At 40.9% G+C, this 23,639-nt stretch overlaps 1 protein-coding gene across 1 annotated transcript in view; it reads right to left on the reverse strand.

The window, feature by feature from the left end:
- LOC128599269 (E3 ubiquitin-protein ligase RNF213) overlaps positions 1-23,639 on the reverse strand; it is a 114,283-nt gene that overhangs the window by 74,477 nt on the left and 16,167 nt on the right. The window contains exons 9-18 of the mRNA XM_053610780.1: positions 22,134-22,369; positions 16,969-17,183; positions 14,307-14,459; positions 13,398-13,575; positions 12,235-12,293; positions 11,679-11,862; positions 8,122-8,226; positions 7,723-7,818; positions 617-730; positions 21-50 (exon numbers count right to left, since the gene is read on the reverse strand). Coding sequence (XP_053466755.1) covers positions 21-50; positions 617-730; positions 7,723-7,818; positions 8,122-8,226; positions 11,679-11,862; positions 12,235-12,293; positions 13,398-13,575; positions 14,307-14,459; positions 16,969-17,183; positions 22,134-22,369 — 1,370 coding nt within the window. The remainder of the gene's footprint in view (positions 1-20; positions 51-616; positions 731-7,722; positions 7,819-8,121; positions 8,227-11,678; positions 11,863-12,234; positions 12,294-13,397; positions 13,576-14,306; positions 14,460-16,968; positions 17,184-22,133; positions 22,370-23,639) is intronic.

Here is a 23,639-nt window from a genome sequence, read left to right on the forward strand (position 1 = left end):
TTTGACTACTGAAGTCTTACCCAAGTAGACTGGCATCCTTTCTGATTGCTCTGAAACATTTAAAAGAAGGGATGGGAAAGCATGCATGAATTATAATTGCCGAAGGTGCAGGACCTAGGGTTTTTCCTAATTAGACTAACACAGGGCATTGTGAAGCCTGATATCTGTTGAAGTGGGTTGCTTCCATTGCTGATGTTAATGGACTAATAGATAGAGGATACTGCACAATGTAGGTGCTGTTTTTAGGTTTAATTTATTTAAAATTGATTTAATTTATGTATAGGGATTCTAAAGGACGCTACTATCTTCTTGTTTATTCCATTTAATGAACTAATCATTTGCACTGAAACATTTACTTTGATAATTTGCAAAGTTTAAAAAGGCATCACCATCTCAGTCAGATAGACAAGCATGGGACATTGAAAACAGTAAAGGAAACTGAATGCCAGCAGTTCTTTACCACAGTAGAAGAACATTTACCACAGGCTCAGTGCTGTTGGAAGGCTTCATATATTCAAATATAGGCTAGTTTTAAAATGTGTTGTATTTCATTATAGTTGATAAATTATATATGGTTAGTTACTCCTTGCAATGTTGAATTATATGTAAATATTACCTCAATTGTCTGTCTGTTAATTGCATCTTTGGCACAAGTTAACATGCAGTCCTCCATTGCTGGACAAACACCAGAATTACAGCAGCAGTATTTCACCATGTCAATTATCTTTTTCTGTTTAAAGAAATTAATAAATATACAAAAGTTCAAATATCTGTATATATACAGTTGAAATTATATAAATCATGATGTGATGATGATAAAAGCAGAAAATGATTTGTAAATGAATATTATAGAGCATTGAATTATGTGGAAAACAATAAATAAAATTCAACAGTTTTTAAAAAACAATTAACTTACTAAACTACAACAGATTTAGTCCACTGTAATAACCACACCAACATTCTGAAATGGCGATTAAAAACTGATCACAAATCACAAAAAATTTATAATGGCTTACAGTGCTCATAACTGGGCAGTAGTAAAGCGAAGTAACCGCTCAGCAGCCTCGTCTCTGTTCGTTTACCAAGCCGATTTCATTATGTGTTTTCCCTGGTGCTCGACTTCACACTCGTCTCTCACTACGCTTTTGCCTACGTCCCTGATACACAGCTTACCTGCTCTGTCCCGATTCGATTCTTGTTTTCTGTTCAGTCTCACGCCATCCCTCCGCTCGCCCGTGCTTGTCTCCGTCCATGCTTCGTAACAGATTACTTTGCCGTACTATGGAGGCAGCAGGCACCTCGGATTGGGAACGTGTCATCCTGGAACAAAACCGCGCGCTAGCGGTGTACCGGGATGAGATATCCGCGTTGCGTGCCGAAGTCTCGCGACTGAGCGTTTCCATATCCCCCAACGCCATGCCCCCAGCCCTCACGTCACCACCGCCGACCGCCCCAGCGCATGTTCAGCCGACACCAGCTGCGCACATTCCAGCGCCGGCTGTTCACACTCCTGTGCCGCTGGCGCACAACCCGCCTATGCCCACACCAGAGAGATATGCTGGGGAGCCGGAGCGATGCAAGGGCTTCATGTTACAATGTGCGCTGTTCTTCGAGAGTCACCCAGAGATGCCTGAGGTCCGTAAGTTGACCCATTTTATGGAATTACTCTCCGGAACAGCCTTGGCGTGGGCCACGGCTGAGTGGGAGCGAGGAGGTGGTGTCAGACCCTCGTTAGATGACTTCCTTGCCCGGTTCCAGCGCGCCTTTGACCATTCTCCTGATGGCTGGGAGACTGGTGATGAGCTCATGCAACTCAAACAGGGCTCTCGTACTGCAAGAGAGTATGCGCTAGAGTTTCGCACTATCGCTGCCCAAAGTGGCTGGAACAAACCAGCCCTTAAGACCACGTTCCGCCGTGGCCTCGATCCGGAGTTACTGCATGAGTTGGCCTGTCGGGGTGAACAGCAAACTTTTGATGACCTCGTGGATCTGACCATAAGGCTGGATCGTCTGCGCCGTACCAACCATCCCATACCGCACGGTTTACTGCCAGCTGAGCCGGGCGCAGCAAGCGATGCAGCTCGGAAGGGCACAGTCCCGCGAGGAGGAGAGGGAGAGAAGACTAAGAATAAGTTCCGGTGCTTCTACTGCGGTGAGGACACCCACGTCGTCCACCAATGCCCGCACAGGCGGCACCGAGGGAATGGGAGGCGCACTGACAACCCACCTTGTCATGCCCGGGTGAGTCCTAACCAGTCTTGTACGTCTCACGTATTTTCTGTACCTGTCGTGATAGAACATTCAGGCCGTTCTTTTGTTCTTTAAGCACTCATCGACTCCGGAGCAGCTGAGAACTTCATAGATGAGAAGACGGTGCAGGAGCTCGGCCTGTCCATACGTCCCCTCCTCCGTCCTCGTGAGCTCCAATCCATTGATGGGTCACCTATAGGGTGAGGCGTAATATCTCACAGCACACACCCTGTCTGCCTTCAAGTTAGCGCCCTTCACCACGAAACTCTGGTCCTTTACCTCACCGTCTCCACCAGACACCCCGTTATACTCGGACTCCCCTGGCTGGAACTGCACAACCCCCAAATTTCCTGGACTGACAAGCAACTCACCCAATGGTCTATGTATTGCTTGCAGAATTGTTTGAGGGGCCCCACGGTCCCTTTGGCCACCACGACTGTGGAGAGTCCCCTGTTGCCTGCCACAGTTAAAATTCCCCCCGAGTACCACAACCTCCATGAGGTGTTCAGCAAGGAGAGGGCCAGTTGTCTCCCACCTCACATGCCCTACGACTGTGCCATTGACCTCCTCCCCGGGGCCAGCCTACCTCAGGGCCGTGTTTACCCGCTCTCCCAAGCGGAGCAGCAGGCCATGGAGGAGTACATTCAGGAGGCTCTCCAGCAGGGGTACATCCGACCGTCCACATCCCTTGCGTCTGCTAGGTTCTTCATTGTGGAGAAGAAAGGAGGGGGCCTCCGACCATGCATTGATTATCGGGCCCTCAACCAAGTGACCGTTAAGTACCGATATCCGCTGCCTCTCGTCCCCTCAGCCTTGGAACAGTTACGGTCCGCCATCCTCTTCACTAAGCTGGACCTCCGCATCGCATATAACTTAATTCTTATTAGGGAGGGGGACAGGTGGAAAACGGCCTTCAGCAACACCTCTGGACATTATGAGTACCTGGTCATGCCGTATGGGCTCGCTAACGCCCCCTCCGTGTTCCACAACCTAATCAACGACGCTCTGAGGGACATGCTAGGAAGGTACGTCATCGCCTACATTGACGACATCCTGATTTATTCGACCTCCCTGGAGGAACATGTCCAGCATGTCCGGCACGTACTGCAATGCCTCCTGCAGTACCAGCTGTACGTAAAGGCCGAGAAGTGCAAATTCCACCAGCACACAATCTCTTTCCTGGGGTATGTCATTAGCCCAAGGGGAGTCGCCATGGACCAGCATAAGATTCAGGCGGTCGTGGAGTGGCACACTCCGCGAACCGTCAGGGAGTTGCAGCGTTTCCTTGGCTTTGCAAATTTTTACCAAAGATTCATTAGAGACTTCAGTAAAGTAGCGCAACCCCTTACGTCGCTCCTGAGAGGTAAGCCCAGGCGACTGCTGTGGACCCCAGTTGCCCAAGAGGCTCTGGAGAGACTTAAGCAGGCTTTCACCTTGGCTCCCATTCTCAGACACCCGGATCCCTCCAGGCCGTTTCTTGTGGAGGTCGACGCGTCGGAGGTGGGAGTGGGAGCAATTCTGTCGCAAAGGTTTGGCGAGAGTCCCAAGTTACACACCGTGGCCTTTTCTTCCCGGAAGTTGTCGCCAGCAGAGCGCAACTATGATGTGGGGAACTGTGAACTTCTGGCCATCAAGCTGGCCCTAGAAGAGTGGAGACACTGGTTGGAGGGGGCAGTACACCCATTTGTTATCTTCACGGACCATAAGAATTTGGAATATCTACGAACCGCCAAACGGCTCACTCCTCATTAAGCCCGCTGGTTCTTATTCTTCTCCAGGTTCCAGTTCACCCTGTCTTACTGACCTGGTTCAAAGAATACAAAGGCTGACGCTCTGTCTCGCATTTATGCCCCAGAGCGGCCGACAGAGAAAGAGAGTTACATTATGCCTCCCTTCTGCATAGTGGGTGCCCTGGAGTGGCCCCTAGCACAGAACTTGGCCCGTATTTCCAGCGAAAGAATCCCAGCAGCCTGTCCTCCCGACAAACAGTTCGTGCCTAAGCGGTACTGTCTCGAACTCATCACCTGGGCCCACACAACTTTGGCCACCGGCCACCCAGGCCACCCACTTACCAACTGCTGGCCGAGAAGTACTGGTGGCCCAACATGCCCAGAGAGGTTTAGCGCATCGTATCCTCGTGTTCCTCTTGCGCTCAGTCCCAGGGCCCACGTGCGCTCCCGGCTGGGAAGTTGGGGCCCTTACCCATACCTGAACGTCCGTGGTCCCATCTGGCCCTCAATTTCATAACCGACTTGCCGAAGTTGCAGGGGAACTCCGCGATACTGGTGGTCCTAGATCGGTTCTCGAAGTCCTTGCGCTTAATTCCATTACCAGCCATCCCATCTGCCTTCACCATGGCAGAACTCCTGTTTCAACACGTCTTTTGCTACTTTGGTATCCCCGAGGAGATTGTGACTGATAGGGGGCCACAGTTCACATCGCGGGTTTGGGCCAGCTTTATGAAGAAGATGGGGGTCGCCATTAATCTCACGTCCGGTTACCAGCCCCAGGCTAACAGACAGGCAGAACAGGCCAACCAGGAAGTCATACGGTTCCTTCGGACTTACTGCCAACCCAGGGGACTGGAGTCAGTACCTACCATGGGCGGAATACGCCCAGAACTCGTTACGGCATTCCACCACCCAACTCACCCCGTTCCAGTGTGTCTTGGGTTACCAACCACCATTATTCCCCTGGAACACGTCTCACACGGACTCGCCAGCAGTGGATGAGTGGTTCCGCTGAAGTGAACAGGTCTGGGAGCGTGCCCATCAACAGCTGGTGCAGGCGTCCCACATCGCTAAATAAAAGGCCGACCGGCGCCGGACGGGACAGGGTGTGGCTCTCCACAAGAGATTTGAGACCCCTCACGGGCACAAAACTTCAACTGAAGTATATCGGGCCCTTCCGAATTCTGAGGCAAATTAATGAAGTCACGTATCGTCTGGACTTTCCGAGACACAGTCGCATCGCCCCGTCTTTCCACGTCTCACTTCTCAAACCTGTGATCTCAGGTCCCTTGGCCACAGTAGTGCCTGAGGATTCCCCACCGGAACCGTTGGAGATAGAAGGCCACCCAGCCTACCGCATCCGCGTCATTTTAGACTCCAGACGGAGGAGAGGGGGACTTCAGTATCTGGTAGACTGGGAGGGGTATGGACCAGAGGAACAGTGCTGGGTCCCAGCCCGAGACATTCTGGACGCAGGCCTGCGTAAGGACTTCCACACGGCTCATCCAGACAAACCGGCCCCCCCGGGGGGGCCTCGGGGAACTTCGGCTCCCGGAGTGAGCCCTTTGGAGGGGGGCTCTGTTACAACACGGCGAAATCGGCGCGGCAGCTCAGAAAGTGTAGTGCTGCCCAGGGACGTGGCGGAGGAGGACTACACTTCCCAGTCATACCTGTGCTCGAGTCCGCCAGAGTTCTAATCATGAACACCTGCAAACACCTGAGGTTATATAAGGGCCTCCCTAGCATTAGCCGCTTGCGAAGTAACCGCTCAGCAGCTTCGTCTGTTTGTTTACCAAGCCAATTTCATTATAAGTGTTTTCCCTGGTGCTCGACTTCACGCTCGTCTCTCACTACGCTTTTGCCTACGTCCCTGATACACAGCTTACCTGCTCTGTCACGATTCGATTCTCGTTTTGTGTTCAGTCACACGCCATCCCTCTGCTCGCCCGCGCTTGTCTCTGTCTACGCCTCGTAACAATAACAGCTAATAAACACTGGCAATTGTTGACAAAAGTGGAGATGCTATAATGGCCCGTAAAACGCATATAATGGCTTATGAACAATCAATTCTATACATTATAAACATAATACTTTTAAATGTAAAAAATGCTGGTAAATGCTGATCACAGCAACAAACACCAACACTTGACAGTAAATGCTGATAAATGAGGATAATGGCTCATAATGCTACAACTGCTCATTAATGTTCATGAGGATAATCACTCATAATGGCTGATAAACCCTGATAACGGCCAAATGCCAATAAATTCGTTAATAGCTGATAAACATTGATCTCTGCTGGTATATGCTGATGGATAACTATAATCGCTGATGATCATGGCAGGTACATAATAATAAAGGCTGATCAATTCTGACAATGGATGATAAACACTGATTATGGCCTATAAATACTGAAAATTGCTCGTAAAGGCCAGTAAATGCTGACAAATGCTCATTATGGCTGATGAATACAGATAATGGCTATAAACAGTGATTTTGGCTGCTAAATGCGGATACTTGCTTAACAAGATTAATAATGGTAACATTCAATGTGTATGTTCAATTAGAAAACGTGCTCTATAAATGCAGTTAATGGCTGATGAATACTGATCATATCTGGTAAATGCAGATAATAGCTGATAAGTGTTGATAAAAGCTGATTTTAGTTGACAGTTGCTGATAATTGCCAATAAATGCCATTAATTGCTGATATTTTCCTAAAAACACAGATATTCGCTGATAAACGGCAATTGTTTCTGATGAATGCTGATAAATGTTAATAAATAAATAAACAAATTATAAGCATAAATTCTGATTGTTGATAAATGTTGATAAGTGCTGATAAACACTGATAAATGTTAATAAATCTCCATAAATGTTGATAACTGCCGATAATTGCTGATACATGTTGAAAAAATTTGACAATTGCTGATACACGTTGAAAAAATTTGATAAATGTTGATAAACGCCGATTTGATAAATATTGATACATTTTGATACATGTGATGGATGCCGATACATGTGATACATGCTGCTACATGTTGATAAAGGTGATGGATGCCAATACATGTGATACGTGGTTATACATGTTGATACATGGTGATACATGTGATGGATGCCGATACATGGTGATACATATGATGCATGTTGATAAATGGTGATAAATGTGATACTTGTTGATAAATGTGATACATGGCGATACATGATGGAAAATGTGATAACTGTTGATTGCCAATAAATTTTGATAACTGCAGGTAACTGCAGATAAATGTCGTTAAATGCAGATAAAGCTGATAATTGCTGATAGAACTTGGCATTCAATCACCCCAACATGCTGTATCCTACCCTCCTCCTCCCCAGCACCACCATCTAGATCTGCCACGTTGGAGGGGATGCTTTCCATACCATACCCTTTGCAGCAGAATGCTTCTTCTTTTCTGTCTGTCCACGTCTATCAGAACAAGTATTCATACTCGCTCAGCAGCAGCATAGCAGATCTGGTCTGCCAGACCAAACCTATTTACACTTCATCCCTATCCGTAAAAGCTCACAATTTCACTCCGAGAGTCATGGCTGACATGTTATTTTGTTTGCAATTACTGTTAGGTAACTGGACAATTTTATGATACATTCCCTTTTTATAGTCTTATGTGCTCTCATCAATTAATAATTCTATTTTGGTATTTAAAAAAAAGCCATGCTTCACTAAGTTTTTCTGCCTTTAATTCCAGATGAAACTTGCCTTTTGCAGATGTTCTCTGAAGTGTCTCTTCAGAATATCCTCCCAGTCTTTTTGCCAAATATTTGGCAATCGAAGATTGAACACTTCACTCCAATGCTGAGAAAGAAGTTACATTCTTGACAAAACATTACTACTGTGAAAGCATTAATAAAGGTTTTTCAGGGCCTGAAACGTGAATTAAGATGTTTTACAAGGTCCAGTTTTAGATTACTTATTATATTATACTTTTTATACATTGAGGTGTGAGTCACAATTTGCACAATTTCGGTATGAAATCCTGAATTTACACAGTCAACTCAACTCTGAATATGGTCCCAAAATATTAGCAAGCTTTTGTCAAAGTTTAATCGCAAGATTAATGATTTCTTTATACCAAAATGAATTGGTATAAACACATACTTTAAAGTCCAATGTCTTGTTTCCTTTCTGGTGTTGTGTGATGCAGGCAGACATCTTCTTCTTTAGATGAGAAAAAGTAGTTCTGTAATCACCTATGTTCAAACCCTGCAAAATATTCAAGTACACTTCAAATAAAGCAGTCAGTCAAATCTTTGTTATTGAAACTTGTTTATCCAAATTATTGTTCATTTTTGAATAATTAATCAATTGAATAATCACTGCTATTTTCTTGTGCTTTATTGATAACTCTTAAATCTGAACATGCAAAAACTTTAAGGCAAACTTACACTGGATCATTTGTGCACTCTGAACTCTCATAAAATGCCTTATGTATTCAAACAAATGCATGTGACTTAATGTCACCATAATGGGAATAAACTGACAATCTTTGTAAAGCTACAGCTATTTATGGCTACCACACTTACTACTACCAGTTCTGTCCCTTAAACTAACAGTTATTAGTAAATATGTTTAAATGCATTTTTAAAAATCCAGTAAAAAAGTTAAACCTTAAGCTTGTGTATAAAAAAAAAATGTTATCTTATAAATAAAATGTACTAAATTGAACTGTAGTTGAGCTACAATATGATCAATCTATGTTCATGGTCCCCTTGTTTGATGCTGTGTATTCAGTAATGTACACACACAAATGTACACACACACACACACACACACACACACACACACACACACACACACACACAAACACACACACTGTGTGCATAATTATTAAGAAGGTTCATCATATACTTTTTTCCAAGCACATGTTTCCAGTTCCAAACCCCATCAATCTTAATAATTACTGAGTATAAGAATTTTGTTGTCAGCAATGGTTGTAAATGAATCTCATTATGGATTAGTCAGTCTGCACAAGGCACATTTACTCATTGCATTACTTGTTGCGAAAACACGCATTGGAAAAACGGCAGAGAGTACAGACCAAAGTTGTGTCAGTAACGGTTTTTTACTAACTGGAAGTATGAGCCGTTTCCTAGTCGATGACATGTGACATCAAACACATATAATGCGATGCCGCTAGCTTTAGCAGAATACCCAGAGTCAGTAATTGAATTTCTTCAATTACTGTTTGTAAATGTTACATTTTATAGCCAAAATGACATCAGTCACCATCAGACAGAGGCGTAATCATCAAGTGACAGCAGAAAAAAGTGTGTGACCCAAGTCCTCTAAGACATGGGAGCATTTTATATAAAATGCCGTGAAGAAGACTGTAACCTGCAAACATTACAAAGTGGAGCTTGTGTAGCACAGAAGCATGACCATGATGGTGTTGGGGAAATGGATGTAAATTTCTTAAAAGGTTTAGTTTAATTCAAGTTTATTGTCATTATGTGCTGTATTTTAGCGCTGCAACTATTAATCAATAATTAAAATAATGGACAATGAAGGTCATTATGGATTAGGTGGGTCTGTCACTGTGGAAACCCCCCACTCCCCCTTTAGTGAAGTCACCCATTTAAAAAACAGCGGTGGTCACAGAGTGAGCTGCTGCTGAGGGAAAGTGCAGGATCCAGGTCGTCCAAAACATGAGAATGTTTTACATTTAGTGCTTCAAACAAACTGGTAAGTGTATTAAAGTGTATTAACGTGGCTCGTCATGTCAGACACTGTGACAGATGCGTTTGCTGTTAATCGTGTTCCAAACATGTTTTCTTCAGAACAGAAATGACATTTTTACCTTTCTATCCCTATCTGTGAAATTCACGCCAGTATTTCCATTTTACATAAAGTCTTGAAAATAAGCGTTAGTTACAGCCCTACATTCTTGTTTACGTGTAATTCTTGTATTACACTTTTAAATAAGTGCAGAAATATTCTTTATAGTCTAACTGCCAACTAATTGTGCACACAGTTATTTGAGAAAGTTGTTGTAATTCCCCTGAGAGACAAATCTCACATTTCATAAACATAATAAACTTTGAGACTGACTGATAGCATTGTACCTCTTCAACAGTAAAATTAATAATGAAAAACATAAATTGCCTAATAATTATGCAGAGTACAATTGCAATCAAAGTTATTCACCCCCAGTGCAAATCAGGTTTATTGTCAAAATGTACAGACTTTCAGCTGTTTGCGATGAACAAATCAAACAAAAGCAACTGAAATTGTTCAACACAACGAATGCTTCAAGTGTTTTCCCCAAATTCAACTGAAAATGCAACTTATAATGATTTCTTCAGTCTCAAAATTATTCACCCCATTCATGGCGAGTATCTTTAGGACTTAGTAGAGCTCCTTTTGCTGTTATGACCTGCTGCAAACCAGGTGCAGAGCTTCTGCAGCGTTCCTGAGGAATCTTCTCCTGTTCCTCATGAGCAACGGGCTCCAGTTCAGTAATATTCTTAGTATTGCGTGCTCCAACCGCCTTCTTCAAATCCCACCAGAGATTTTCTATGGGGTGACTGTGATGGCCCTGTAGAATGTTCCATTACTTCTTCTGCAACTAAGCCTTCGTGGAATTTGAGGTATGCTTGGGATCATTGTCCTGTTGGAAGGTCCAATAACACTCATGCTCCACGTTCCTCACAGATGGCATGATGTTTTCTTCTAGGATTTCCTGATACTTCAATGAATCCATCTAGCCTTCCACACGCTGCAGGTTTCCAGTGACAGAGGATGCAAAGCAGCTCCAGAGCATCACCGAGCCACCACTATGCTCGACTGTGGACAGAGTGCTCTTTCTTCATTCTTCTTCCTCCAGACGTACTGCTGATCCATCGCTCAGGGAACCATGAATGCCAACATGTACTGTGACATACTGAAGCAGAGCATGATCAGTATGAAGTATTCCAGCATGATAACCACCCCAAACACACCTCCAAGACGACCACTGCCTTGCTAAAGAAGCTGAGGGTGAAGGTGATGGACTGGCCAAGCATGTCTCCAGACCTAAACCCTATTGAGCATCTGTGGGGCATCCTCAAAAGGAAGGTGGAGGAGCACAAGGTCTCTAACATCCACCAGGTCCGTGATGTCATCATGGAGGAGTGGAAGAGGACTCCAGTGGAACCTGTGAAGATCTGGTGAACTCCATGCCCAAGAGGGTTAAGACAGTGCTGGAAAATAATGGTGCCACACAAAATATCGACACTTTGGACTCAATCTGGACATTTTCACTTAGGGGTGTACTCACTTTTGTTGCCAGCGGTTTAGACATTAATGGCTGTGTGTTGAGTTATTTTGAGGGGACAGCAAATTTACACTGTTACACAAGCTGTACACTCACTACTTTACATTGTAGCAAAGTGTCATTTCTACAGTGTTGTCACATGAAAAGATATCATCAAATATTTACAACAATGTGAGGGGTGCACTCACTTTTGTGAGATACTGCGTATATATATATATATATATATATATATATATATATATATATATATATATATATTGAGATACTGCGTGTGTGTGTGTATATATATATATATATATATATATATATATATATATATATATATATATATATATATGTTTCAGCATAATTGTATACTTTTATTATCTGATTTAATTAATAATCTGTCAAGACAGTTATTTACCATATCATCTGAATGATAGTCAGAATAGTCAGTGAACGCATTCAGAAGCTGCAGTGCTGACAAGACATTATCCCAGTGTTCTATCCAGCTTGTATCTTTCAAAGAATTTTGAAGGATGTTCAGTGTTTTCTGCAGGCAGGAGTCTACATCCATCTTCAAGGTTTCTGAAGTTGATCGTTCTTGTCTGCTTGTTGGAAACATATACAACCATTATACTTGAAAGGACCTTGTTATTACACACAGTAATTTTATTAGAAACATCAGGAATCATAACAAGCCATATTTAAAAGGTGTATGCGGTGCCCTCCATAATGTTTGAGACAATCTTTGTACTTATTACAGAGGCGTGTAAATTTGCACTCAGTTCACATGTGGTTAAAGTACACATTGTTGGAGTATAAATTTAAAACTGTGGAATATAGAAATAAAAATAAAATGCAAATATGGAATATGCAAATAAAAATTAAAAAACGTTATGCTTTTGTCCCAAACACTATAGAGGGCACTATATTGTAGTTGTGATTTAGTCATTATGCTATCTTGTTCATCAATTTACCTTCCTTTTAACCAATCCTTAATTTGCGAAGCAGCAATTTTCACATCCTCATGCAGTGTCTGGCAAAATAAATATGAAACACATCCAAACCTTTGTTAGTGTATAATTCATTAGTGCAGTATCAAAATCAACTAGGCAAATGTATTATACATATATGTATGTATATGTGTTTTATATATATATATATATATATATATATATATATATATATATATAGTTTTTTAAAGAATAAAACAAAAAATATTATATATATGTTGCTTTGTGGTATTTTGAAAAACAAATAAATATAAAATATTTAATTGTTTTTCAAAATACCAGAAAAGCAACATTCCACATTTGCTTTACATCCATCTCTTCATCAATAACTTATCTCGATACTGATTTTTAATTACAACCCCAATTCCAAAAAAGTTGGGACGCTGTGTAAAATGTAAATAAAAACAGAATGCAATAATTTGCAAATCTCAGAAACCCAAATTATTCACAATAGAACATAGAAAATATACCAAATGTTTAAACTGAGGAAATGTACCATTTTAAGGAACAAATAAGGTCATTTTGAATTTGATGGTGGCAAAACGTCTCAAAAAATTTAACGTTGAGGAAAATTATTCTGAAATTGTTCCACTAGTTGAAGACGCAGTTTTTCGCAGATTGGTTAATCTCTGCCCATCTGAACTTCTGAAAAACTCCGCCTCTCTAAGATCCTCTTTTTATACCCAATCATCTTACTGACTTGTTCCCAATTAACCTCCAGCTGTTTCTTTTTACTAACATTTACTTTTCCAGCCTTTTGTTGCACTGACCCTTGTCTCATACGTTGAGATGCGTTGTTGCCATCGAATTCAAAATTCTAATTATTTTCTTAAAACGGTACATTTCCAGTTTCAACATTTGATATGTTTTCTATGTTCTATTCTATCAAATTTATGCATTCTGTTTTTATTTACATTTTACACAGTGTCCCAACTTTTTTGGAATTGGGGTTGTAGTTTGTAATCTATCCTTGTTTGAAGTATCCAATGTTAAAAAATCTAGCATAAATAACCTAGCCTAAATACATTGCCTAAATAATTTTAAGATTTAAGATCATTCTTGGGGGTTAAAGACTGTGTTGCCTGACATAGAGAGATGCATATACACTGAACTCAGTTAACACTTACATGGAACCTGTTGCAGGTCTGCCATTTTATCAGCTTCAACAAGAATTCATCTGGAGTAATGTTGAGATTCAAGAGGTGGCGTCCATCTCCTGCATTACACATGTCTAGTACTGCATCTCTGAATGCTTTGCATCTCTTTATCACCATACAGTGTGTCTCGACCATTTCAGACAAGTTCCTTGATAAGACATTTGATTATATTTTTTAAAACTACAATTAAAAAGCACCAGTTATATTACATGAGCCAACAAATAAATTAAGTTCATTGCAATGTACTACTTATTTCAGTCATAAATAAATTTTATAGCTTTGGACAGCTTACGACTTTGAATTTGTGAAACAGTACTATTTCTTTGTACTATAGTCATTCTAGAAAATATGCAGATTTCTCATTTTCTACTCATATATCGTTAGTGTTATTGGAACACACATGGACACTTCTGCGTCCCTCCACATAAGCTGTAATTTTTTTAAGACTACTGAGAAAAAGTACATTTTTATTATATTGATTGTTGTTACCAGAATGTATTAAATTTGCCTATCGTGACGGTCCCAGTTCCTACACACGCACCACCAGTGCACCCCACCTCCACACACGGACTTTTCAGTGTAAATAAAAGAGTACTTATTCCCATTGTCTGCCTGCATGTGTCTGTGTTCAGCTCTGCTACTTGCTCTAAGAAGCCACACCTATGAACGTAACTGACCCAATTCAGTCCATAATATGCAAACAAACAAACGGAAAATAATTGAGCTCAAATATACTTCAGACTAAGTAGACAATTATTTAAAATTGGGGAACACGGGTTAAATATAAATTTCAATAACTTAATCTAGAAACTAATGGGTTTTTCTGTCCATATGTAACATTTTCATTTTTTAAATAAAAGTGAGTAGCTATAGGCCTACCAGACTGCAGACTTCTGTGGCATATTCTTATATGCTAATGGGTCAACATGTTCTGGAGACACTGCATAAAACAGTGCCATAAACCAAAGTGCTGCTTTTGGTGACATTTGGCAGGCCAGATTGTACACATAACGCACAGCTTCAGAAATGACCCTGTAAGAGAAACTAGGATTATTTAATGACAAATGATCAATTATACAAAAAAATGTGAATAAGTGATTCAAATTCACAAAACTGCTTATTTCAGAATAGCAAATCCCTGTCACCATTCATAAAAATCATGTGCTTCAGGCCTATTTTATTCAATTTCCCTACATTTTAGTGTCTAATTACCATTCGTATGTATTGTGTTTGATTTGACCCTTGGCTGTGGATATATTTAATCTTTCTTTTTCAGTGAAATCTCTTAGCCTTTCTTCTCTTTAAGTCGAAAAAGCATCCTTAATGATAATAACCGTAGATTTGATGTTAGCTAAGTCAAACAAATGACAGATTTTATTTAACATTATTGAACATAAAAGATTCTTCATTTATCATGACAGAACATGAGGCTGTACCACTGATGTTAGAAAATTGAGGAGAGACAAGAAACCAAAGTGAAATTTGGGAAAGGGGGCAGGGCTTCCAGGGGGTCATTTCATACAGTGGGGGAAAGAATTATTTCACGCATCAATATTTTTTTCAGTAAATATATTTCCAATAAGGTTATTCACATGCCATTTTTACCAGATATCAGTATTAACTCAAGAAATCTGTAAATATAAAGAATTCACAACATTAAAGTCCATAAATAAAGTTATGTGTGATAAAGTGGAATGACATGGGGGAAAAGTACTGAACACACAAAGAAAAAGCAAAGGAAAGGCACCAGCTGAAACCCATAAGTAATTATACCCTCTATCTGTACAAATTAAGATCAGCTGGATTAGTAAATTGATGGTCTATAAAAAGGCTTTTCATTACCGAGGTGTCACACAAGAAACATCTCATGATGGGTAAAAGCACACAGCTCTCCCAAGACCTTCACAACATGTTGTGAAACATATTGATGGAATCAGATACAGACGTATTTCAAAACTTCTGAATCCTCCAGTAAGCACCATCAGGGCATCAGTCATCAACCGGCCACGCACAGGAGCTCCTCGCAAGATTTCTGACCAGGGAGTCAGAAGAGTAGCTCAAGAGCCAAGGACCACTCGGAAAGAGCCCCAGAAACACTTGCTGGCAGCAGGTGCCATCTTCACAGAGAAAACAGTACGCGATGCACTCCACTGCTCACGCTCACCCGCAAGACTCCATTACTAAAGAAAAGGCATGTCGAAGCTCGTTTAAAGTTTTCTACAACTCATTTGGACAAGTCTATGAAATACTGGGAGAGTGTAGTCTGGTCAGACGAGAGCAAAACTGAACTTTTTGGCTGTCATACTACACACCATGTTTGGAGAACTGGCACTTCACATCACCCTAACAATACTACAACAACAGTGAAGTTTGGAGGTGGAAACATCATGACGTAGGGCTGTTTTTCATCACATGGTACTGGCAGACTTCATATAATTGAAGGAACGATGAATGGAGCCCTTTACCAGGAGATAATTGAGAAGAATCTGCTGCCATCCACAAGGATGAAGATGAGAAGATGGGTGGAGCTTCCAGCAGAATAATGATCCAAAACATTTTGACAAAGGAAACTCTCAGTTGGATTCAGAGAAAAAAAATCTATGTGTTAGAATGGCCCAAACGATCACCTGACTCAAATCTAACTGAACAAGATTTAAAGACCTTTTTAAACACCTGAATACTGCGACCCATTAATCTCTTCATACAGGAAGTGCCTGAAGTTGTCATTACAATCAATTAGTGTGTTCAATACTTTTTTCCTCCGTCATTCCACTTTATTACACATAACTTTATTTATGCACTTTAATGTAATGAATTCTTTATATTTGCGGGTTTCTTGAGTTAATACTGATGTCTGGTGAAAATTTCATGTGAATAACTTTATTGGAAATATATTTACTGAAAAATATGTTAACACGTTCAATACTTATTTCCCCCTCTGTATAATGTGATTTCTATCTGTAAAAAAAAATATTTTCTCTTTGTTTATTTGAACAGAAATACCCCATGACCTGCACAGATTGGGCTGCTCTGTCTCTGTCCTTGCTAGCCTGGGAAGACAACTCTCAGCAGCACCACAATGCTAATAAAAAGTTATTGGGTGATTAAAGGGGTTGAAGAATTTATTTCCTTTCTAAGCTCATAGCTAATGTAGTTAGTTACAATCAGTAGTTTTTGAGTAATCAGGTTTTTTTTTAATTCTTTGGGGGGAAAAAACACATACAGCTTCGAGAGAACAGTTGCTAATATGCTCCCCCTTGACACATACATGCAGCACCGACCACCCACCTATGTTAGATCACTAAAAAAAAACACCTCTCCTGCTGCCATAACTTTAGGAAACAAATTTTATGTACCAGTTTAGTAATGAAAATCAGGTGTTTGCATGGGAAGAAAATACACATAAATTAGTCTTCTGAACCATCTCTTCTGTGGGGTACTACTGTCATATTTAAAAAGAAATAATATCTGAAAATACTTGAATGTAAGAACAATTAAGATCCACCAATTCATCAAACTGTAAGAAAAACAATGAACTCACCATCTCACTGAGTCTTCGAGACTTGCCAGAGTGCCATCTAGCTTGCCGTTTTGTTTGACAATTTCAGACAGCTTTTCAATTGAAACTTTTGCAGGCTCAATATGAAAAAACTTAGCAAGAACTGCTGCAGCGAGGACATACTGAACTGGAGAGGTTTTTTTTGACTCCTTAACTGCACGCTGAAATGCTTCGTCCAGTTTTCCCTTTACATCGTCCTAAAAATTAAAAAGATTCCAAATTACACCATTTCATCGAGTGTTTTAAATTGTTTTTTAATTTTTCCTGATTCAGACTGAATAATAAATATTTTTTCTTTAATTGCATTGAGAGTATATACGCACATATATATTTCAGTATATGTGCAAGGCCAATTCTGTTGTTTTTGCTATACACTAAAGACAGTTGGGTGTGAGACCTGAAAATCTACATGAGACAATAGATAAAAATTTAAGCTTTCATTTCCTGATATTTACATCTAGATATCTTAAACAACTTAGAACATGGCACCTATTTTTAAAGTGATGATAATATTGGAACGTGTGACTAATAGATGTTTCTTGTTGTCCTGGTGTGTCCTGTTAGATTGATTGTTTAAACAATTAGTAGATCTGAACGTCTACTCTTGGTCTGAGCCTTGGGTTTTTCCTCTGAAGATTGCATATATTGCTTAAAAGTAAAAACCAACATGAAGATCAGAGAGCTGTCTATGTGAGAAAAGCAATCCATTTTGCAATCCAAGCTAAAAAAAAAAAAAAAAAGAGGGAAAATTGATCTGAGGCATTGCACAAGCATTGGACACAGCTAATACAAAAATTTGTAATGTCCAGAAAAAGAAAGAAACCACTGCTGTACTGACAATCAGACATGGAACAGGTCAGCCAAGGAAAACAACAACAACTGATGACAAATGCTGCGGGAGCTGTGAAGAAAACCCAGTGACGTCACCAACAACCTCCACAGGGCAGGGTGAAGGTATCACAATCCACCTTTCGAAGAAGTCTTCGAGAGCAGAAATACAGAGGCCGTACCACAAGATGTAAACCACTCATCAGCAGAAAGAATCAGAAAGTCAGATTGTAATTCGCAAAGAAATACAGAGATGATCCACAAAAGTTCTGGAACCAAGATGAACTCTACCAAAGTGATAGAAAGGCCAAAGTGTGGAGAAAGAAAGGATCTGTTCATGATCCAGAACATACGAGCTGATCTGTGGAACATGGTGGAGGTAGTGTCATGGCTTGGGCTTGCATGGCTGCTTCTGGAGCATTCTCACTAATCTTTATTGACGATGAACTCATGATGGTAGCAGCAGAATGAATTCACAAGTCTACAGAAACATTGTCTGCCAATTCACAGAGAAATGCATCCATTAAAATTAGGAGGAACTTCATCATGCAGCAAGACAACGATCCAAAACACACTTGCAACCCAACAAAGGACTTCATCGGGGGGAAAAGTGGAAGGTTTTACACTGGACAAGTCAATCACCAGACCTTAACCCAACTGAGCAGCATTTCACCTCCTGAAAAGGAGACTGAAGGGAGAAACCCCTCGAAACAAACAACTACTGAAAGGAGCTGCAGTACAAGTGGAAAAGCATCACAAAAGAAGAATGCAACAGTTTAGGGTTTCACCAACATGATGTAGTTATTGCAAGTAAGGCATATGCAAAGAAATATTAAGTATTAACTTAAAGACTTTCTGTTCCAATACTTTCGCTCACTTAAAAATTGGGTGGTCTGCCACCAAATGTTTCATGTTCTACACAGGGTCATGGAGGAGCCTGGATACTACCCTGGGAACTCTGGGATGGATGGAGTGCCAGCCTATTTCACACTCTATGGACAATTTGGAAATGCAAATCAGCCTACATCACATGTCTTTGGATTGGGGGAGCACACTGGAGTAGCCGGAGGAAACCCTCGAAGCACGGGGAGAACATGCAAACTTCATGCACACAAGGTGAAGCAAACATGCTAACCACTTTGCCACACACACACACACACACACACACACACACATAAACACACACACAAACACACACACACACACACACACACACACACATATATATATATATATATATGGTATTACTTTTTAAGCAACTTAAGCAAAACATTTCCAAATACATTCACCATCCACTTTATTAGTGTACTCTCATGCACCTATGAGCCAATGATGTGACAGCAGTGCAACGCATAAAATCATGCAGAAGATACAGGTCAAGAGCCTCAGTTAATGTTCACATCAAAGATCAGAATTGGGAGAATATGTGATCTCTGTGACTTTAACTGTGGCGTGATTGTTGGTACCAGATGGGCTGGTTTGAGTATTTCAGAAACTGCTGATTTCCTGGGATTTTCAAACACAACAGTCTCTAAAGTTTACACAGAATGGTGTGAAAAACATAAAATGTCCTGTGTGTGGAGGGTCTTCGAGCTGAAACACCTTGCTGATGAGAGAGATCAGAGTAGAATTACTCGACTGGTCTGAGCTGACAGAAAAATACCCTGTGGTCTGCTGTTGTAGCCCATCTACCTCAAGGTTAGATGTTTTGTGCATGCTGAGATGCTTTTCTGCACACCAAGGAAAAGAGTGACTATATACAGTAGCAAGAAAAAGTATGTGAACCTTTTGGAATTTCATGGTTTTATGGATAAATTTGGCATAAAATATTATCTGATCTTCATCTAAGTCAGGGGTATTGACAAATATAATGTGTCTAAAATTGGGGTGCACCAAAATGAAAATTCTTGGCCGTAGCCGAAACCGAATAAAATGAAAAACTTGGCTGAAAGCCAAAACCGAACACATTTTTTTCACATTTTTTCCATTTATTTTGCCATTTTTTTCACCATTGCATAAATTAAATAGTCAAAATGTGCTTTTTACAATTTTTTCTTGCTTTTCAAAGAAAAAAATCAATTACAAAAACTACGATTTAAAAATATTTATTTAAAACTAAACATTTTTTTTTCATTCCAGCAGGCATAGGCTACCAAGAAGGCACAATATAACTTTAAATAAATAAATGAGTAAATGAGGGAAATAAGTATTTAACCCCCTCTCAATCAGAAAGATTTCTGGCTCCCAGGTGTCTTTTATACAGGTAACGAGCTGAGATTAGGAGCACACTCTTAAAGGGAGTTCTCCTAATATCAGTTTGTTACCTGTATAAAAGACACCTGTCCACAGAAGCAATCAATCAGTCAGATTCCAAACTCTCCACCATGGCCAAGACCAAAGAGCTCTCCAAGGATGTCCGGACAAGATTGTAGACCTACACAAGTCTGGAATGGGCTACAAGACCATTGCCGAGCAGCTTGGTGAGAAGGGGACAACAGTTGGTGCGATTATTCGCAAATGGAAGAAGCACAAAAGAACTGTCAATCTCCCTCGGCCTGGGGCTCCATGCAAGATCTCACCTCGTGGAGTTGCATTGATCATGAGAACAGTGAGGAATCAGCCCAGAACTACACGGGAGGATCTTGTCAATGATCTCAAGGCAGCTGGGACCATAGTCACCAAGAAAACAATTGGTAACACACTACGCCGTGAAGGACTGAAATCCTGCAGCACCCGCAAGGTCCCCCTGCTCAAGAAAGCACATATACATGCCCGTCTGAAGTTTGCCAATGAACATCTGAATGATTCAGAGGACAACTGGGTGAAAGTGTTGAGGTCAGATGAGACAAAATGGAGCTCTTTGGCATCAACTCAACTCGCCGTGTTTGGAGGAGGAGGAATGCTGCCTATGACCCCAAGATCACCATCCTCACCGTCAAACATGGAGGTGGAAACATGCTTTGGGGGTGTTTTTCTGCTAAGGGGGACAGGACAACTTCACCGCATCAAAGGGACGATGGACGGAGCCATGTACCGTCAAATCTTGGGTGAGAACCTCCTTCCCTCAGCCAGGGCATTGAAAATGGGTCGTGGATGGATATTCCGGCATGACAATGACCCAAAACACACGGCCAAGTCAACAAAGGAGTTGCTCAAGAAGAAGCACATTAAGGTCCTGGAGTGACCTAGCCAGTCTCCAGACCTTAATCCCATAGAAAATCTGTGGAGGGAGCTGAAGGTTCGAGTTGCCAAACGTCAGCCTCGAAACCTTAATGACTTGGAGAAGATCTGCAAAGAGGAGTGGGACAAAATCCCTCCTGAGATGTGTGCAAACCTGGTGGCCAACTTGTGATTGCCAACAAGGGTTTTTAAACCAAGTATTAAGTCATGTTTTGCAAAGGGGTCAAATACTTATTTCCCTCATTAAAATGCAAATCAATTTATAAAATTTTTGATGTGCTTTTTTCTGGATTTTTTTTGTTGTTATTCTGTCTCTCACTGTTCAAATAAATCTACCATTAAAATTATAGACGGATCATTTCTTTGTCAGTGGGCAAACGTACAAAATCAGCAGGGGATCAAATACTTTTTTCCCTCACTGTAGGATTTGTCTGCCTGCCTTTAAATAAATGTCTTTACCTGCTTCCGTACTCTACTCCCTTATGTTTCGTGACGTGACAGGATACTCTGGAACAGAAACTAAAAAGTAAACATCTGAAGAGCACATAGCTCATGCATGCGCGCGCCCCATCATCAAGGTCGTGACATTCGCGCGTCTCACTCTGGTTGCTAGGCTACTTGGCCACGTCATCAAACACGTCATTTTTCGGTCAAATTTATTGGGCCTTTTCACTTAATCGGCCGAACACCAAAAATGTTTTTTCTGCTATTTTTGGCCGAATAATTTCGGTTGCCGAACATTCGGTGCATCCCTAGTAATTATTTTACACACATTATATTTGTCAATACCCTTGACTTAGATGGTCACATTTTATGACAAATTTGTCCAGAAAACCATGAAATTCCAAAAGGGTCACATACTTTTTCTTGCCACTGTATAGTTACTATATCCTTCCTGTATCTGCATGATTTTATACATTGAGCTGCTGCCACATGATTGGCTGATTAGACAACTGCATGAATGTACAGATGTTGCTACTAAGTGGATGGTGAGTGTATATATCCTGTAATATACACATCAAAATTGGTTTATTATTATTTATAGGGAAAGAATGTATTATGACTCTGTATAGTAAAGTTATTTTTGTACTTCTTTAAACTGTAAATAAAATATACAGACTGATTACATCAGTACTTACCCATGATGTTAATATTTCCTTAGAGAGCATTTCATGGTCAATAACATGTCTTATTTGAACACAATTCATAAAAAATATAGTTGTTTTTTGCATCTCTGATAAATCCTCATTTGTGCATCTCATCAGCTGTGTTAACATTGCTTGAAGGAATTTGCATCGTATTTTGTTAATCACTGTGGTTTTCTTATTTGGATACCATCCTGTTTGCATGCATATGTCATCAAACTGGTGAAAGACTGTAAATATAACAAAAAATACAAAATATTTCCTTTTTATTTATTTTTTTAAATGTATATAAATATTAATATTTATATATATATATATATATATATATATATATATATATATATATATATATATATATATACACACACGTACATATATACACAGTGGATTCTGGTCAAGAAGAACATCTGTATTTTATTAACTCAAAGTTAAAGTTATACTTTTTTTTATGTAAAATGCTGTCATCAGGAAACAGTTTGTAACAGGAAATGGGAGAGATGGCTTTATTTTCAGCAAGGCACTTATTGCTTGCCTGGTCCAGTAAAGTAGCAGCCTAAGCTTAAATCTCACACCAGATGTGGGAACTATGCCATGCCAGCCTCCAGTGATGTGCTGCTTTTTAATCAACATAGCATTATACAGTTGTGTTCAGCAAGCTGCACACCTGCAGAGACACACACATGTACTAGAGGTGTACAAAACACACAAACTATACACTGATCAGTCATAAAATTAAAAACCACTGAGAGGTAAAGTAAATAACATTGATTCTTTAGTTAAAATGGCACCTGTCAAGTGGTGGAAAATATTAGGCAGAAAGTGAAAAGTCACTTTTCAAATTTTATGGGCAAGCGTAAGGATCTGGGGGACTTTGAAAAGGGCCAAATGGTGATGGCTAGATGACTGGTTCAGAACATCTCTAAAATGGCAGGTGTCGTGGGGTGTTCCCAGTATGCAGTGGTTAGTACCTAGCAAAAGTGGTCTAAGGAAGGACAACCGGTGAACCGGTGACGGAGTCATGGGAACCCAAGGCTCACTGATGTGTCAAGGGAGCGAAGGCTAAACCACCTGGTCCAATCCCACCGAACAGCTACTGTAGCACGAACTGGCGAAAAAGTTAACACTGGCTCTGATGGAAATAGTCAGAAAACACAGAGCATCACAGTTTGCTGCGTATTGGACTGTGTAGCTGCAGACCTGTCAGAGTCCCCAAGCTGACTCCTGTCCACCACCGAAACACCTACGATGGGCAGGTGAACATCAGAACTGGACCATGGAGCAGTGGAAGAAAGTGGCCTGGACTGATTAATCAGGTTTTCTTTTACATCATGTGGAGGCTGGGTGGGTGTGCGGCGCTTACCTGGGGAAGAAATTGCACCAGGTGTACTATGGGAAGAAGTCAAGCCAGTGGAGGCAGTGTGATGCTCTGGGCAATGTTCTGCTGGGAAGCCTTGGGTCCTGGCGTTCATGTGGATGTTACTTTGACACGTACCACCTACA

This window comes from Ictalurus furcatus, chromosome 22, assembly GCF_023375685.1.
Source record: "Ictalurus furcatus strain D&B chromosome 22, Billie_1.0, whole genome shotgun sequence".
Classification (NCBI taxonomy): domain Eukaryota; kingdom Metazoa; phylum Chordata; class Actinopteri; order Siluriformes; family Ictaluridae; genus Ictalurus; species Ictalurus furcatus.